The sequence below is a fragment of the Phallusia mammillata genome, chromosome 1 (assembly GCF_965637545.1).
Source record: "Phallusia mammillata chromosome 1, kaPhaMamm4.hap1.1, whole genome shotgun sequence".
Classification (NCBI taxonomy): domain Eukaryota; kingdom Metazoa; phylum Chordata; class Ascidiacea; order Phlebobranchia; family Ascidiidae; genus Phallusia; species Phallusia mammillata.
Genome location: NC_137252.1, coordinates 31,344,546 through 31,363,393, shown reverse-complemented (window position 1 = coordinate 31,363,393; position 18,848 = coordinate 31,344,546). Strand labels below are relative to the sequence as shown.

The following is an 18,848-nucleotide window of genomic DNA, read 5'->3' as shown; positions in this document are numbered from 1 at the left end:
ACTATGACAGTGTGGAAATATATTCTGCAAACTCAATGAGGCAACTGTAAAATCTAAGACAAATAGTGGCTTTTTTAGGTCTCACAAAAACTATTGTAATTAAATGTATTGAAAACCTGGCAAACTGGACTTGATTTTACAAGATTTTCCCATTACACAACTTTCCAAATGGCTCTGTCATCATTAAAAATGTATTTGTGGTCAACAGTTAGGGAACCACAGTTCGAGACAAATAGCTTGGCAACTTTATGACCAATTAAAACTTTTGCCAATAAATATAAGTTCAGTTATTTGCCCATCTCTAACACAAGTATGATTTTTGTGTGTGCAAGTGTGTTTTACTTCTAATTTTGTGTGCTATCATTTTGGAACCAAATCATGCATGCAATGTCGCATAATCCCCCACTCCTTATAGAAAACGCAGCAACGAAGCTGATGAAATGAGGTAAGTGACATGTTTGATGTTTTTTGTAAGAATATCCATGCATTTGCTAATCACATAAAACGGTGTGTGTTTAAACTTTGTCTTTTTTGTGTTGTTGCTGTGTCTATAAAGTACACGACCAGCCTTTAAGCTGGATAGTAATGCCAAGTTTTGTAAGCTATTCAGGAGTGATAAAAATTGAAATTGTGGTGTTGTGCATAACATCTGTATAATACTGGTGTTTTTTTTGTCTGCTTCTAAACTTTCCTTTGTGGAAAAATGATTTTCATACAATAAATCTCTTGGATATGTTTTCTTAAAAAAACTTTTTCTAATTTCTTTAAAAAAAATACATATATATGTGTTGAAATATAATCAGAACCAAAAATACCGATGATTATTTTTTCTTTAAACTCAACCTTATACCTTAATAAACCTTAAGAAAGAAATTAATGGCTTTAAAATGACATGCTTTCTTATTCAAATGTTTTGGCAAATGCTCATGCCATCATCAATGATATGAGGGGCTACATCAGTTACACCCATTTATAACCACTTGAGTCACACAAAAAAATGATAAAAAGGTGCAAAACAAGTGTACTTGGTCATGAATTGTAAATTTCCCGTATTTCTGAAAGTTGATAGCTTATCAAACATCTCTGGTGCATCCTCTCATAGATTCTATCAGCCTCTCCATTTCCTGATGAAACTTATCATAGGAAGAAAACTTTTTGTCTGACATGCCTTTGTTACACTACTGTCCTTTGTATTCTTCCTTTTCGTGAAATGTGGGGGTCTGGATCAGAGTTTCCCAACATTTTTTCACACAGATTTTACTAAAAAATCTTAAGGTCTACTTTGTTGTGATTAATGTATCTTAAAAACTTCTTTATCGAAAGTGTAAAATGTTAACTTGAAAAAATGACAAGGTACCAATAAATGAGAAAAAACTAACTTGAAAAAAAAACAGTTTAGGTTTCGAATAAAATCCTAATTACCCACCCCCCTCCCTCCTAAATTGAACAAAACTGCCTTTTTATGCACTTTGGGTGAATTTTTTCCAAAACAATTTTTTTAAAGTTTTTGACAACTATTGTGTTTAACAAAATAGCGAAAAAATGTTTTTTTTTTACATTTTGCTGATGGAAGTTTCAGCAAAATTTCAATTCCTTGCAGCCGGTGTATTATTTACCTGTTATGCAAGCACGCTTTGCACCTTTTTGGCTGGCAACTGTTTCACTGTTTTATTTTTGCAGAGTTTATTTTTTGCATTTTTCACTTGTTTGTTTATTATTTGTCACATTTACCATATATGTGCATGCTTTGGTATTTTTAAATTTTTTTGATTTCTTTTACATTCTTCAGTCCTCATTCTCTGAGCTTTGTTTCTATTATCAAACTTTATATCAAATGTGAAAAATAACAAAACTGAAAAAAGTATTATTTGTGATTTCTCAAAAAATTCTAATAGTGATGTTAATTTTTTGTACAAAACATGGCCAAAATCACTTGATAAAAAAATTAATCTGGGACATTTTTCCATTTATCTCAAAACAGAAAGTTATTTAGAAATTCCTTCTTATACTCAAATTTTAACAATCAAACCAATTTATCTGTAGAATCAATCTTCGGACGGCTAAAGCTTGGCTTCCAAATGTCAACTCAAAACCATTGCCAACCGCACAATTGAAAGAAATGTTCCAGGTCAGCTGAATAAACTGTAATATATGTTTTGCAGCTTGTCTTATGCTAGTGTTACAAATATGAAGGGGTATACTTTATATTATTTAAAATTTATCCAGACCCATTTGGTCCAAAAAATTGGTCCAGATTAGGCGAAGATCCAGATTAACTGATGTCGTTTAGTTAAAGCCTTACCACATTTCAATTCATTTGTACCTCAAGTTTTGTCCGAATTATTCGAAGATTTGGATTAACCGAATCCAGTTTAACAGGGGTTTACTGTATGTTGAACCAAACTTAAATAAAAACACTGTTGAAATAAACGTAGCTTGTACTGGCTCAAACAAAACTTGCGTCAAAATGGAATTCGATTGTCCTGTTTCGGAACTTGACTCAAATGAAAACACTTAAAATAAATCTAACTTCCTCTTACATAAAAAAGGAATTAAGTTAGGCAACTAAAAGATTGTGAAAATCAAACACTTTTTTAATGCTTTTGTACTGTAGCACTCAATTTAAATTTTTAATTCCAACTTAGTCAAGAAGTTTGTATCAAGTGGTTTTATGTATTGGTCGTTTTGGTCCAAGCAACAACTATTACTTGCAAGCTCATTTGTTTCCTAACACATGCCATCTAACATTATTGTTGTTGCTTTACAAGGAAGTGGATCCACGCCGAAAGAGTGAGATCGGTTTTGATCAGTTCGTTCAGTTTTACTACAATCTTATGTTTCAATGCCAAAAAAACATGTTTGTTCCGTTAATGGACCGTTATTCCTCAGACAAGTGAGTAGAAATCGCTTTTTTGCTAAACTTTGGTAATGCACTTGTAAACAGAGGTTATGTTCATTAAAACAAAGATGATAAACTTGGGTACACTATGCATAGTTCTAATATTTTGAGCACGAAGTCAGTCAGTATTTTTTTGATTTTATTTCACTTGACGATGACAAAAGAAACTTTTAAAACGTTGTGATGTTTTTGCTCAAAGATGATAAAATTAGCAGAATTTTGTGAGGCAAATTCAGTGAACTAGTGTAAAACAATGCTAATTCAGTGGTAAAGTTGGACAAGCAAAATTAATTTTAATTTGAGTAATGAAACAAAACTGCCTACTATTTTTACTTTCGAATTATACCTAAAGGGTGATGTATAACGCTTTTGCAGACCCACAGCCATCATAAATAGCTTAAAACGCTATAGAGACTTAAGAATTAAGCATAGGTTACTGAAAAAGCATAAAAAACAGCCAAAAAGCTTTGCAATTTGTAAATGCATTTTATTACTGGCATACTGTGTTTAGTATACACAAGCTCTCTAGTAGTTTGGTTCAAATTACAAATAATTGTGATTGAAATTTAAAAACAACAAACATTGTATCAATCTATTTCCTGTGTTGTAATGAGGCATGCTTTTCATAAGCCACTATTATCACCTTTTAAAGAACCTACTATGTCTGGATCTATTATCATGTTATTGTTATGTTTAGTGGTGAGTCACAATATGCTTTATGATATCACAATCTTTCCGAGCTACATTGGGTTTTTTCAATGAACCGTAAAAGTTTTTTGTCTATTTGTAAAGTCTGGGGCAAATGTTAAAATTTCAGTTTTTGTTGGGAATTCCTTCATTTTCTTTTAACCGCCGTTTTTTTCCTTGTTTGGTTCCGAAAGGTTGAGACCCAGTGTTACGGAACAATAGCACAAAGAAACCGAAACTGTGGTTCTAAACTATTGCCAACTTCCTGCCTTCAGTCATTAATAACACAGCAATACATAATTCCTTTGTTCTTGTGCTTTAAACTTTCATAACATGCACTTTTTGTATCAAGAACCTATAGTAGTGTATGATTATGAAACTTAAATCTGGGATTCTGTTAAAAAAAGGAAATATGCACGTACTTATATGTAATATCAGGTTTTTATTAAACCTACAAACAAACTGTCTCGGTTACTATTGCAGTTGAATTATAAAAACATATTTTTGTATGTTTGTTTTCTTCATACAAAGTCACGTTATAATTTTAATGTGCCCTATTGTAAACATTTTTAAGCTCAACTTGTATAAAAATGTCAAACTACCCAATATATTTTTGTGTGTTAAGGTTACGCTACACGGCTCATGACTTTCAGAGGTTTCTAATTAAGGAACAAAAGGTAAACACTAACTTTATATTAATTGGTTGTTACAATGCCTAGCTTCATGGGCAAAAATTCTGTATTATACCCGTGATGTATATATTTTTTCAAGAAAAGTGGCCATTAAATTAGCATAGTTTGACAAATCAATACAAATTTAAGACATTTTTATTTTGCTTTTGAACAACATAAGTCAAAGCCAAGTCAAAATGATTATGTCCTAAAAAGTACTGATAAATATTTTCACCCTGTATTTTTAATTCTTGCTTCTTTAGTGCTATTTTTTTGTAAGTGACACTTTATCATTAAATACTCATAAATTAGACCTGAATAAAATGAGTATTTTATTCTTGTTTTTTTATTTATCATTATTTTTTCAAAGGAATTATGGGCCAATGACTTAGGGCTCGTGAAGAGATACATGACAGATTATCTTGGCGACCCCAACCGACACGGCGACCATGTTTACTTGGACAAAAAAGAGGTGCTTCAGTTTTTTATGGCTTTAGTGACGAATATAACGGTCTATATAGCTGTAAAAAGCGACATGCTTTATTGTTTGAACCTTTGGGCAAATGGTCATGCTATTTTATTGTTTTTTTTTTTCTTTCACAAAACTTAAATTGTTTGATGCACCCAAGTGTTTTTATGCGCACTGGGTGCCTTTTTTCTACTTACGTGACAAACGAGACAACCTAATATAGAGCACTGCTTTTCAAACCTTTTTAGTTTGCAATTGACTCCTAATTATTTAGTAATGTTTGTGCAGCCCTGTGGGCCTGATAGGGGCAAGCGGTCGAAAAGCAGTAATTTCAGATTCTATGTTAAAGCAGTTACTCTTGAAACGAGCTGTACCAATCACCTGTTCACATTTTTCAAACACTTTCTTGGTACGAGATCATTTTCTAGTAAAATTGGTTGTATGTGCAACATTCAGAGCTTTTGTGTAAAACTACACACCAAGATATGATAAAGCCCATTGTGACGTCACTTTCGGTTATAGAACGCGTGTTGACAAAGACACTGAACATAGCGTTCTACAAACGACGTTTCATGGCAAAATTATCCACCAAAGGCTATAAAAATGCTTTTCGTTTCCTTGTTTAATGTCAAGAAAGGGAATTCTTTGTTTTTCTATTGCCTTTAATGAAAAACAAAGAAATAACTAAAAAAAGAAGCAATATATTACACCTAGTTTCTGTATGTTATAAGCATAACATGGTCCTAAAGGCAATTTGCAGCACTTGAAACCCTGTAGCGTTTAGAAGCAAATTGCCAAAGTGTGGTATTTTTCTTTGGTGAAAGCAAAATTTCCTCGATTTATCACATGTAAAATGTTCTCACATTTTAACAGTGAAATTGTGTTAGAAAATACCGAGTGTTTCGTCCACCAGGTTGCATATTTAACTAATTTGTCGTTCAACTGGTGTAATGCTAAACAAAATACTAATTGTTGTTAGTTGGTTATGGATTGTTAAATAATACTTCTCACAAATACGATTAAAAGTAAAAACTCATCATAGCAGCTTTGGGCGAATTTATCAAATCTCAGATGCTTACCATAATTTCATTGCGGTAGCTTTAGTCCACCACACCCAGCGCAAACAATGTTTTTTTTACTATGTACGCGTTTTACCGGTACATTATTTACATAACCTCAAAACCGGTAAGTAACTGCCGGGCTTAGGAAAGATGGAATATAATTTGTCTGAAAAGAAATGTAAAATTGCTACCAGGCTTGTTTTAGGCCCTTTAAGTTTTTACTTAAATTCGCAGTCTCGAATTTAACCCATTTTTTAACCCATGTACAAAATTTGCTGTGTTTTGTTTTTTCGACAAATGTTAAAATTATACCAAACCATGTGTAACGTTTGCAAATATAAACATGTTTTTCATTCTGCTGGGATCAGGCTTGAAGCGTTCATGCAGACCAGCGATCACGACACACTCATATACATTACTCCAAGCCACCAAGGCATATCGAACACTTAACGCCTCTTGTTGTCTATAGCGTAATATCTAACGTTAAGTTTTGCCCAGTTAACACGATAAAACACAATCTGCGCCTGCATACATTGTGCCGCACCTCAAAGACGTTTCTACATTATAGAGATAGGTCGATAATCGGGACCAAAATTCTATATATTACCGATTTAATTAATTATCGGTATCGGGCTTTTTTGTCATCGGGCTGCAGATAAACGGCATGCTTGTAACTATGTTATTTTTGGTTTGCGCAACTGTGTATTGTCTAGGCATTACCCAGTCACATCAAGGCAAATCGACGTTAAAAGTTTTGATAGCTTTCGTCAGTTTCTATTTTACAGGGTTATGTTCGTTTATAAGCAGGGTTTCCATACCGTCCTTATTTCTAAGATTTGTCCTTTTCTGATTTGGCAATGTCTTAGAAAAATTTCTTGTACTTATTTCTAAAAAAGTGTCCTTGTTTTTGACCTGAGTCCTTATTTTATCTTATTTTCAACAAACATCGTGAAACGACTGTTAAATCCCTGTTACAAGTAAAAGTAAACCTAGACCTGAGCTGTCGTGAGATATATTTTTTTTGTTAAGTGTTTTCTTCAAACGGGTTGCTGGAATACATGGCATATGATATATGTCATGGCTCGTATAAATGCAAAGATTCGTTCAAAAACGTTGTTTCGTCTCGTATAAAAATTTAGTTTTTCTGTTGTCCTAATTTTGGGGTCGATTGTCGATGGCAACCCTGTTAAAACGTATAGCGAAGCACCAACTTTGAACTACATTGATTTGTTACTTTGTCGTACGATAACCTAACTAACGTTCGCATTTAAAACAACGTCTTTTGCCGCTCTATGCCACCTACATTTTTTTCAACCCCGCTAACAATTCAATTTGCATTGCACGCAGATGTTAGCTTATCTCTTCTCAAAGGAAAACTCGATTTGGGACCGGAAGCCTTTAAACGAGTCGGACCCGAACATGTTCAAGTATCCACTTTCTCAATACTGGATTTCCTCATCCCACAACACGTAAGCATAGCATTTGATGTATAAATAATTCATAGCGACCCCCTAGAACCCGTTTCCTGATTAATATTTCATGCCAACCGCCGTGTCACTTCTGGTTGTGCAGTTAAGATAAAATGCCCATAGACATTTGATTCTTGGCTCAGGTATCTTCAACGTAATTTAATTGCAAATGTCATGGTATATAATAATGACTGTTTGTACTAAAATTAAAATCTAAAACAGGGTTACAAAAAGGCCAGGGACCAGTTCTGCCCTAAAATAACAGATTTCCCCAGTAACTGTGCCGAATACAAACATATGGCAAAAGCAATACAAAACCAAGCAGTTCGATCTGTATGTACATTTTTCTCCCAGAATATAAAAGGTTTTTGGCTATTTGGTTAAACACCGAACGGATGATGCCAAGACACCTCCTTATGAAATATACATTTTGTGAAAAATTGTGTATACCGGTCGATTTTGTTTGGTTAGGGTTTTGTATGCTGGGTTTTTGAAATGCAATGATTGTGCAGATACGTTTTCGTTTTCTTTTTGTGCCAGAAGACGTGGCAAAAACTATTTTAATTTTTTCGCATCTTAAATGTATATTAAACAGTTTTTTTTATACGATACTTAATTTAGCTTTTGAAACAAAGTTGATAGCAGCTGACTCATGCCTTCGTGCGCTCTTGGCAATATTCTAAACTTTGATCATGCTCTATTAGTTTACCCCTGGGCAAATTTTTAATGTAAAATTTATCCTCGGTTAAGAGCCCCTAATATTGTACATTTTGAGCATTTTTTCTCATGCACCCTTCAGAATTGATGCATATAAACGAATTTCATACCTTGCTCGAAAATCCGGTTTTCTTATTTTTTAATTTCAAGCGATTTTTATTTTCAACGAAAGAAGGTTAGATAAAAATTTGTAGGGCTACGCTCACTAAAAGTTTGTTATTCAAAAAACACTGGCCTATACTATCCCTATGGTAGGCCAGTGGTAGGATTTAAATTTTTTGTCAGCCGGTTCTATTACAAAAGTCATATTTTTCAGTCGGTTCTGTTACAAAAAGTCCATTGACAGTAATCAGTAATGCTAACCAGTTCGCTGATCTCATAAAATTTCGTGAGACGGTTCTACGAAACCAGTGCGAATGCATATGCTACTTCTAAAAGAGCAATAAAAAAATGAAATTAAAAATTTTCTAATGCAAAAAAACGAAACCAAAGTCAGGTTTGTCGTTAAATCATTACAGGTTAAAAATGAGAAACCACCTAATTGTTGTAATTTTATCTCTTTATGTTTACAGATACTTAACAGGCGACCAATTCCACAGCGAATCTTCGTGCGAAGCTTATGCAAGAGCACTTAGACTGGGGTGTAGATGTATAGAACGTAAGTTAAGTTGTTTTGGCTGAATATTTTGTGACTATAAGAGGTTTACATAGAAAGGGTTTTAGCTGTATGTGTGTAATTTTCAATAAAAAGGAAGGAAAAGCGTCTTGGCGATAGAAAATAAACTTATTCATTTTTAAAGAACGCATCTCATTAGGTAAAAATTTTATCGCACTGATATCTTTCAAACCCTGTTAAACTAAAATCAGTTGTTATTATGATTTAACCCGATGTTTCACATAACATCTAGTTGATTATTTTATGTTACTTTTCCAAACCAAAACAAAGGCAAAACATTGTTTATTATGGTGTGTAAAATGTCATTATTGACTCGCAAATAACTTTTTCATCTACAACCGTAACCAGTGTTTCCCATAATTTTTCAGTTGACTGTTGGGACGGGACGGACGGAATGCCCAACATCTATCACGGCCACACACTAACATCTAAAATCAAGTTCTTGGATGTTGTGAAAACTATTCGAGACCACGCGTTCGTTGTTTCAGAGTAAGTTTTCAGAGTTGATACAACATACAACAATTTTAAAAATGACCAACAAAAACGATAAAGTGATATTTGTGTCTCCATTAAAATAATTTCTTATACTACGTTCGTTTTCGTTAAAAAATTCAAAAAATACCTCCAAAAAAGGGTTAGATCATATTATTCTTTATATTTTTTGCTGAAATGGATTGAAAAAGGGTAATGTTATCAATGCGTCCTTGCTTCTAAGCCAAATTCAATTAAACAGCATTTTAAACATTAAAAAAATCGCCTTATTGCTACGTACCTTTGTGACGTCACACATGTTGATTGTGTATATTCGAATGTGAATTGTGCATCAATGGTTAGAAACTTTTGTACTGGGCGCCTGTTATTGTATTGCTTTTATTGTATCAACATCGTCTTGTTTTTTTTTAGTCTTCCTGTCATTCTGTCGATTGAAAATCACTGCAAAGTGCAACAGCAACGTCACATGGCCACAATATTTACAGAAATCTTTAAAGGTAAGTGGCCACAATATTTACAGAAATACTTAAAGGTAAGTGAACATAATATATATAGAAATATAAGTGGTCGTATTTTAATTTTAGGATATGTTTCGTGCTTACGGTTGTTAAAATAGATATAGATAGATAAAAAGATTGTTTTGAAAGAAAAACCAACGTACAGAAACCTCGGTTGTTCCATACCCGTTTGGACTAAAGAAATTGTCCGGATTAGGCGAAGATCCGGATTAACCGATGTCGATTAGTTCAAGTTTTACACATTACAAATCATATGTACCTCTACTTTTGTCCGAATTAGGCGAAGATCCGGATTTACCGCAAACGACTTTACCGATGTTTTTCTGTATTTTGGTATTAAAGTTAAATCAAATATGAGAACCTTCGTTGTGAAAGTCCACTGGTTGAAATACACAATGAGTTTAAAATTGTTAATGAGCTAATAGTGAAAGTTGGCTTACTTTAAACTATGTAGTTTCGAAATCTTGAAGCCATGCTTTCTAAACATTGTTGTGTGGTTTAAAGCCGTAGGGCACAGCACACAGCATTCGCTAGTTTCTTATTGCACTTTTTGCCTCCAGTGTGAACCCCGTGCCTAAACGAAGTGAGGTTCTGCAACAGGATAAAATACAGTAAACTTTGGTTAATCCGGACCCTTTCGAACCAAAAAATTGTCCGGATGAGGCGAAGATCAGGGATAACCAATGCCGATTAATTCAAACCTTACCACAATACAAAGCATTTGTACCTCGAGTTTTGTCCGAATCAGGCGAAGATCCGGATTTACCGCAAACGACTTTACCGATGTTTTTCTGTATTTTGGTATTAAAGTTAAATCAAATATGAGAACCTTCGTTGTGAAAGTCCACTGGTTGAAATACACAATGAGTTTAAAATTGTTAATGAGCTAATAGTGAAAGTTGGCTTACTTTAAACTATGTAGTTTCGAAATCTTGAAGCCATGCTTTCTAAACATTGTTGTGTGGTTTAAAGCCGTAGGGCACAGCACACAGCATTCGCTAGTTTCTTATTGCACTTTTTGCCTCCAGTGTGAACCCCGTGCCTAAACGAAGTGAGGTCCTGCAACAGGATAAAATACAGTAAACTTTGGTTAATCCGGACCCGTTCGAACCAAAAAAATTGTCCGGATGAGGCAAAGATCAGGGATAACCAATGCCGATTAATTCAAACCTTACCACATTACAAATCATTTGTACCTCGAGTTTTGTCCGAATTAGGCGAAGATACGGGTTAACCAATTTCGGTTCAACTGAGGTTGACTATCTTTTTTAAACAAAACAAAAGTCCATTTAGACCCGTTTTTGAAGTCACTGCACATATTTGTGTTTGTCGCCTCTGTATTGGCTGTACGGCCACATGATATGCAGCCATTGTTAAAAAAATAGTTTTCACGTAAATAAAAATATTTTGAAACTTTCGTCTCTAATAAGACATGTTTGAGTTTTAATAATTTTGGATGCAAGGCCTGTCGATTACAAAATGTTCAACATTGGCTGTGTTTAAACTTCCGTTTTCTGTGACGTCACATAGATTCGCTGTTACGTCAGCAAGTTTCGAATGATGACCGAATGCTGCCTTCGCCAGATCAGCTAAGAGGAAAGATCATCATCAAAGTGAGTTTTAAAAGTTGATAAAAATCATGCAACGACGTTTTTATTGTTAATTGCTTTAATAAAATTCCTTTTATTTTCAATACATGTTTTATTGTATGCTGAATTCCAAACAATAGTCTAGCACTAATCTAGAAAAATATATTCCATTTAATGTTAAGCGAAGCCTGGCATTTTATTACCATCCGGATTTGCTGCAGTTATATATTTATGTCTTTTAAATAGCACAAGAAACTCAGCGATGCAAACAGAGTGACTGAAGTTTTTACAGAATCCCAAACTCAAGGTAAAAAAATAAACAATTTAAAAAATACTTTTCTATTTGAATAAGGTCTGGTGATAACAGGCAATTTGGTGCACCCATTATTTCTGATACATTTCCCTAAAAAAGCGGTAGACTGGTTTAGGCGAACTGAAAACTTTAGGCGACCTGGATTACACTATTACCGTTGGTAATTCAATTAAGTGTGAAATTCGAAACAACCGTTGAAAGTATAAGTAAATTTTCTGTTAAAATATTTATGAATAAGATTTGCAAGTATGGGTTTAGCCGAGAAATGAACTTGTCAACAAGTAATTGATTATTTGGCTATGCCATATTTTGATCTGATAGAAAAGTTGTTTTTAATTTTTGTCACCATATAAAATGCCACATAATCAGTTTGGTTTTCTTTCAAACAATAAAGTTTTCTATTCATGATCAGACATGGCAATGGACCTTTCCAACTCGAAGAAGAACGGAATGATGTACCTCGAGGACCCCATATTAAAGGTAAGTTCGTAAACTAAGTCGTTAAATTGTTGGTTCAAATCCCACCCATGGCGAGGTCGCACTTTTGAATCTAGAGTCGTTTCTTTTAATATTATGAAGTCGGACTCGTGGTTTTTCAGGCGATTCTGGCTAATTTTATCAAAAAAAAAACAGTCACAACTTTCCACTAATCATTACTACAGCGATTAAAACTTAGTCACAACGCACAATGTAGTGCTTCCTGATATGGGTAACGCCTTTGAACCCATTTTGCCTATACAGTTCCTCGCCAAAATCCAGTTCAAACATACGCTTTGGGTTGTTTGTAAGTCTGACCTAAAAACTTGTTTCCAGACCAACCCCAGTGGTTTTGACATTTCCCTATAACTTCATGTTGTTTGCAGACTTGGCATCAACATTACTTTGTCCTGACGGAAGACAACAAGCTGGTTTATTCCGAGGAGAGTCCAACGCAGTCGGTCGAAGAAGAAACTGAATCAACTGAAGAACCTCAAAACTCAAACCCAACTTACAACGATAATGTAAGAACGAGAAATCAATAACAAAGACCAACCGGTTTTTGAGACCTACCTTTAAATATAATTATAAGCCACATATTATTTTTGTCTGTATTTTTCCTGTCTGACGCTGGTTTGTTCCACACGTTTGGTCAAGAAAGAGTGCTTCAAACTTTTTTAAAATCTACACACATAATAGTTATTTTGAGTTGATCCTCTCAAAGTTTGATCTTGGTTTACCCACAGGTCCACCGAACGGGAAATTTTAATTAACATTTTCATTTCGCGTTGATGTTGAAAAAATGACTTTTGGACACTTTGACCTTTTGACCGGTTAGTCTGCGTAAGTGTTGAAAGTATTGTACAAAACTTGAAGGTCATTTTAAATAAAGGGAATTATGTTATCTGACTTATGAGCATCGAAACAATATACGTCCTTGTCACGTGCTGTAGATATTACGTCACCATGCACCGAACCCCAAATGCATGGAAGAGATTCTCGGCCAAATGAAATGTTTGCAATTTTCTTTAATTTCAGATTGATTTTGTATGGGCTTTTTGTTGTTAATCGATAACAATAGCTTGTACTGTACTTAAATCAGTCTGTGTTTTTGTTTGGCAATATATCAACTACAGTAACGATTTCACTATCATAAATGGCATCTTCGGTTTCTTATTCAAGTGGAATCTATATAATCATGCGATTATTTGTAACAAGCATTGTCTACCATTTTCAGGATGGTTTATGTGCAAGCAAAGTATGTTTTACAAACAATCTTATGTGATTTTCGAAACCTTATTTTTTAGGACAATACCGATAACACTGAACTTCATTATTCGGAGAATTGGTATCATGGAGCCAAAACTCGTGAAGAAGCTGCACATTTGCTGCAAGCATACAAAGATAAAGATGGAGCTTTCCTTGTCAGAGACAGCAATGTGTTTGTGGGAGATTACACTGTATGCTTTATGTGAGTGGACTGTTTTTTTTTCTTGGCTTTTATGGATACTTCGTAACGACCTGTATTGTCAAAATTTCGGCCACGAGTGAAAAAAGCTGCCTGATCATGGCCAAACAGAACTTATATAGCCAATACATACATAAAATGCTGTTGGCCTTTTTTTAACGACCTACTTATGCCACCGTGTGCTAAATTTGTTTTTATGTGGCCGTCCTGGGTTTTAATCTTGGTAATTTCGGGTCGGTCGTGGAAATTTGGGTCGAGTTGCAAATCATTTAAAGTTGAAAATAACGGCCCAAATAGACGTAAAAAGCGACATGCTTTATATTTTAAACGTTTCGGCAAATGCTCATGCCATCATCAGTGATATGAAGGCCACATCAGTTACACCCGTTTATATACATTTGATTCACGAGGAGGGCCGTTTTCACCATTAAACTTACGAACAGATCCTTATATAGTGTCCCGAAGTACATAATCATGATTTACCGTTTACCATTAAACCGTTTCTAATTTATTAGTGCAATAAAAACAGCCTAAAAAATACTCAAAACACAAGTTGATTTTTTTTGCATTCACAGGTACCACGGACAAGTGAAGCATTGTCGTATTCAGTCGCTGCAGAACAACGGGGTCACATATTACTATCTGGTCAATACGTTGCACTTTGACAGCCTGTACAGCCTTATATGGCATTACCAACGCTTCCCACTTCGGAACCGAACCCTCGACTTTGAGCTTTTGCTCACTGAGCCCGTGCCAGCCCCGAATGCCCACGAAAATAAGGAGTAAGTCAAAAGATAATTTTTAGGTTTTTTACTATGTCGTTAACAGTTTTTACATTAGCAATGTTGAATAAGTTATGAGATATGTATCCCTAGTGTGAACTTATTTTATTGCCTTATTCAAATAGAATCATAAACAGATTATTAATAAACATAACACACATACAATAGTTGACATACAAACACATTCAGAGTTGACACCAAGTCAGCTACCAATACACACCCCAACTGCAACTGAACAGGCTGAGTGCAAGGTCATGCAATGTGCCACTTGTCATATGGCAAAATCAGTCATGCATGAAAATCAGTCAGGCATAAATAAAGAACAACTATTAAATTCAGCTGGGGACAATTTTAAAGTTAACACCTGGTTCGGAGATATTACTCCCACTGCTTGTGAGAAGAGCTACTAACACAAGAATCTATGACAGAAAAGTTTGCCAAAAGCCGATGGATGGCGTGAAAAGCGCAGTTATATAAAATAGCGGTGGGACTGGTTTAAGTATTTTTATTTTTTTAGGCAATTTATTTGTTATTATTCTGAAACCTCACTCAACCCTAACAGCCCTAACCGATGCTGGTTTCATTTATAGGCCAACCGTATGCATTGTGTTGCCTCATAAAAATAGATAAACCTGTTTAATAAACTGTTTTTTCGGTGCAATTTCAGGTGGTATCATAAAGACATGAGTCGACAAGAAGCAGAGAATATTTTGATGCGAATTCCACGAGATGGCGCCTTCCTCGTGAGGAAATGCAAAGCGGAAGATCCCAGCAACACCTATTACGCTATATCTTTCAGGTAAATCAGTGGTTCCCAACCAGGGAGGAATTTTGAACCTTGTAGAGAGGAATTTACCTAACGTCTACATGTGGTTTGTAAATAGACTTTTAGGCTCTGGGAATATGAACTGTGAAGTTGATAAAATACCCATTTTAAAATGTTCTTTGTATGGTTTAGCCTAGCATCTACTGTGTAGTAATGTTTTGAATTATAAAGGGGTGAATTCTTCAAAACAGGTTTGGAACCACCGAGGTAAATGAATATACAAAACTATTTCGCTTAACTGCATACTGGTAAATCGTATAACCCGGTTAATTGCATAGGCCTTGTAAACTTAACAATGTACGTATACTGTTTGTACGTGTTTCGGATAATCGCATATTTCAACTGCATAAGAGTTGTAAATTCCAAACAAATCAGATTTCACCAATCTTATATGTGACTCAAGTGGTCATAAACGGGTGTAGGTGTGGCCTTATATAACTGATGATGACTTGAGCATTTGCCTAAACGTTTGAACAATAAAGCATGTGGCTTTTGGCGTCTATTTGGGCTGTACAGTGTTCCAAAAAATGTACTGGTTACATTTTTACAAATCGCCTAATCCGAATAATTGCATAAAATATATGGCAAATCAGTGTGTGATGAAGCTGAACGCGCTGTGTTGGTATTTTAGGCTATTAATTGGTGAGTTATTTGCACATTCTGTTCCAACTGTAATTTTAGCGATTGTGGAAAGCCCTATAGTAGTAAAAGTGTATTGTGTTGTACCCAACCTTGACAGTAGTAGTTTTCCGGTGATGGCCGTTTGTTCGGTTTTGGATTATGAAAAACATTATAGTGCGTTCGTTTTTCGCTCTTCTATTCAAAATACAGTCCTAATGTGGGATGATGTGCAACGCGAAAAAAGCTCCGCAAAATTTACTAACTCCATACCGCAGGGCAGACCCCCGTTTAGCCAATTTTCTATAGGTGGCGTGAACAGCATAAATACCTATTTAAAACGGTATATCTCTAAAATGCTTTCGGTTAGGGCTATAGGGGTTAGGTATTTTATTTATTATTGTTAAAAATTCAATTAAACCAACATTAAAATTTAGTTCCTAATCTGAAATATTCAAATACCTCCATCCTAACCCTACCCCTCTTCATCTGCTAAATTAATAATTTAGCTCTTTGTGCCACCTATCGAAACTTTGATACATGTTAGTCTGCGGGTGAGGTATGGTGTTAGTTGCTCTACCTTAATTTGTGTTGTGATAAAAGCCGCAGTGTATAAAGGCCCTTGCTTAGTGTTTTTACTAGTGATTCTCAACCGTGGCTCTTAGGGCCACATGCGGCACCCAACTGCTTATTTTGCGGTTCGCACCAGACCTCAGAAAACCACCAAAGATTGCTATGTTAGCTTTCAAGGTTATAATCTATTGTGTTTTTTGAGGTTGTTTTGCGGCTTCTTACACACCTTAAAAACTACCATTTGGCCTCGACATTAACAAAGGTTGAAAGCCACTGGTCTTAACCATTGTATTTGCTTGTAGAGCTGAGGGAAAAATCAAGCATTGTCGGATAAAGCAAGACGGGCGCCTTTTCGTGATCGGTAACGCGACTTTCGAAACCCTCTGTGGTGTGATCAGCTTCTACGAAAACCACCCGCTCTACAGGAAGATGAAACTAAGATACCCAGCTACAAACGAGCTGGTAGCTTCATTACAGCAGGTGTGGTCTTATTGCCAAGTTTGTTTGGCGCACCTGGCTTTTCGGGTCGAGTTTAGGTACAGGCGGTCTTGATTGGGGCCTGATTTTGCGCACTCACTGCCTTTGTGTGATTTCTGTTGTAATTTTACCACCTTTGGACCTAATTCTCGCCTTGATCTTAAAAAATGGTTTGAGCCAGATTTCGAAGAGCCTTACAACTGGTTTACACAAAGCTTTAAATTTCCGCAGGAACCGGACTTGTACTCATTGGGAAACAATGGACCGACATACGTCCATCCAAATACTGTGAGCGTTACAGTGAAGGCTTTGTACGATTATAAAGCGACCAGAGAGGACGAGCTGTCTTTCTGCAAACACGCAATCATCACCAATGTTTCGAAGCAGGACACCGAAGGATGGTAAACCTGATTGCATAAAGAGCCCAGTTACTTAGATAACAGTGAGATAACAGTGAGACTGGGCTAGGGTTAAGAACTAAATTTATAAGTTGGGTTTATTGCTAATTTTATTAAACAACTCCACCTCAACCGTAACAGCTCGAACCGTCAGCATTTGTTTTGCATATTTTGCTATTAAATATTCGCAAATGGTCTAGGTTTGGGTTAGGAACTGAATTTGTAAGTTGGAATCATTGCTATTTTCATTAACAACCTTACCCCAACCCCCAACCCTAACAGCCCTAACTGTCAGCATTTTTTCTCACTTTGCTTTTCAATATCCTCAAGGGGTCTTTACTCCAACTATCGGTTCTTAGCAAACTGTACTGTTGTGAGTTCTTATGTTAATACCTCTAATCTGTGCAATCTAAGACACCGCCACACGATTTTGATATTTAACTCGCCGCCGAAAAACGATAGTATCGCCAAAGCTACAAAACTGTACTTAAATTGTGTCTGAGGACTCTTGGTCATAAAACATCAATTATAAATCACAAAATCCTTCGTAACGTAATTCATTTACCAGTCGATGACGTCACTACTATACAAATGCTTATAAGCATATATATATGCGTCAGTTTGAAAAAAAAACAATCAAGATTAAATTTTTTGCTTGTTGGTTGTAGGTGGCAAGGAGATTATGGTGGAAAACATGGCTTGTGGTTCCCTAGCAACTATGTAGAAGAAATCGAAAACTCGGACAGAAATGGCGTCGAGGCAACGGAAGACAATGTATGTTGAAAATCACATCAAATACTGAGCAAATTTTAAATACTGGCAACAAAATTCCAATATATGTCCTATGTAATAACTTTTAATGGTAAACCTGAATTGAAACGAAATATAACGGCCGAACGCTCGATTCAGTACAGCAGTGGTTTTTAAATTTGTACAAATTTGTACAATGACTGTGTTAACTTAAAGGCACGGCATTCTATAAGGTTCCAAAATATGATCAAAGTCAGGTTAAAATTCTTTTTAAGGGTTATGAGAAACCTCTACTATAAGCATATCCTATTTAGCCGTTCCGCGCTCAAAGCATAAAGCAGAGCAAATTATTTGTTTTTTGTATTTTCAGCAAAACACTGGAAATGTGCTTGGAGAACTACAAAAGGGGTCGTTTGATCTTTGCAACTGCACGATCGGTAAGTAATAACAAGATGTTCTCAATTTCACTTTTTGGATGATTCAATAACAACAGTTTAGGATAACTGCTCTAAACCCATGCAAAAAGCTTGTCTAAAAACCAACCACATACCATCATTTTTCTTCTACATCAAGGTCGTGCAACGCTATTGTCAGCCACAGGTTTTTATTTACTAATAGTCCACTGATCTCGAAAAGCCAAATATCTGTCAAAAGTGATTTTCCAATGTTTATTGATACTGCTCGTGGCAGTATGGCCTCACTTTGTCTCATGTAATCAAACTCTCACTCTCTGCAGAACTGGGTGAACAGGTGAAAGAAAATCACCAGCATGCTTTCAAGATTCGCATGGCTAGTGGGGAGGTGGCCCACCTGAGCGCCAAGTCACGTGAGGATTTGGTTGACTGGTTAAAGCTGCTTCAGGGATCCAAAGATCAATTGGACAACGAGGTGCGACACCTAATGGCTGTGATAAAACCA

The 18,848-nt window shown here is 35.5% G+C and overlaps 1 protein-coding gene across 2 annotated transcripts in view; it reads left to right on the top strand.

The window, feature by feature from the left end:
• Nucleotides 1-18,848, top strand: part of LOC145218745 (1-phosphatidylinositol 4,5-bisphosphate phosphodiesterase gamma-1-like) — a 34,602-nt gene that overhangs the window by 8,014 nt on the left and 7,740 nt on the right. For both annotated transcript variants that reach the window (XM_080086158.1, XM_080086163.1), the window contains exons 6-26: nucleotides 416-445; nucleotides 2,044-2,128; nucleotides 2,769-2,893; nucleotides 4,212-4,263; nucleotides 4,628-4,729; nucleotides 7,135-7,256; nucleotides 8,546-8,631; nucleotides 9,018-9,138; nucleotides 9,553-9,638; nucleotides 11,190-11,272; nucleotides 11,495-11,555; nucleotides 11,974-12,041; nucleotides 12,425-12,562; nucleotides 13,346-13,509; nucleotides 14,082-14,288; nucleotides 14,956-15,087; nucleotides 16,608-16,785; nucleotides 17,014-17,183; nucleotides 17,849-17,954; nucleotides 18,301-18,367; nucleotides 18,667-18,818. In XM_080086158.1, coding sequence (XP_079942284.1) covers nucleotides 416-445; nucleotides 2,044-2,128; nucleotides 2,769-2,893; nucleotides 4,212-4,263; nucleotides 4,628-4,729; nucleotides 7,135-7,256; nucleotides 8,546-8,631; nucleotides 9,018-9,138; nucleotides 9,553-9,638; nucleotides 11,190-11,272; nucleotides 11,495-11,555; nucleotides 11,974-12,041; nucleotides 12,425-12,562; nucleotides 13,346-13,509; nucleotides 14,082-14,288; nucleotides 14,956-15,087; nucleotides 16,608-16,785; nucleotides 17,014-17,183; nucleotides 17,849-17,954; nucleotides 18,301-18,367; nucleotides 18,667-18,818 — 2,335 coding nt within the window. The remainder of the gene's footprint in view (nucleotides 1-415; nucleotides 446-2,043; nucleotides 2,129-2,768; nucleotides 2,894-4,211; nucleotides 4,264-4,627; nucleotides 4,730-7,134; nucleotides 7,257-8,545; nucleotides 8,632-9,017; nucleotides 9,139-9,552; nucleotides 9,639-11,189; nucleotides 11,273-11,494; nucleotides 11,556-11,973; nucleotides 12,042-12,424; nucleotides 12,563-13,345; nucleotides 13,510-14,081; nucleotides 14,289-14,955; nucleotides 15,088-16,607; nucleotides 16,786-17,013; nucleotides 17,184-17,848; nucleotides 17,955-18,300; nucleotides 18,368-18,666; nucleotides 18,819-18,848) is intronic.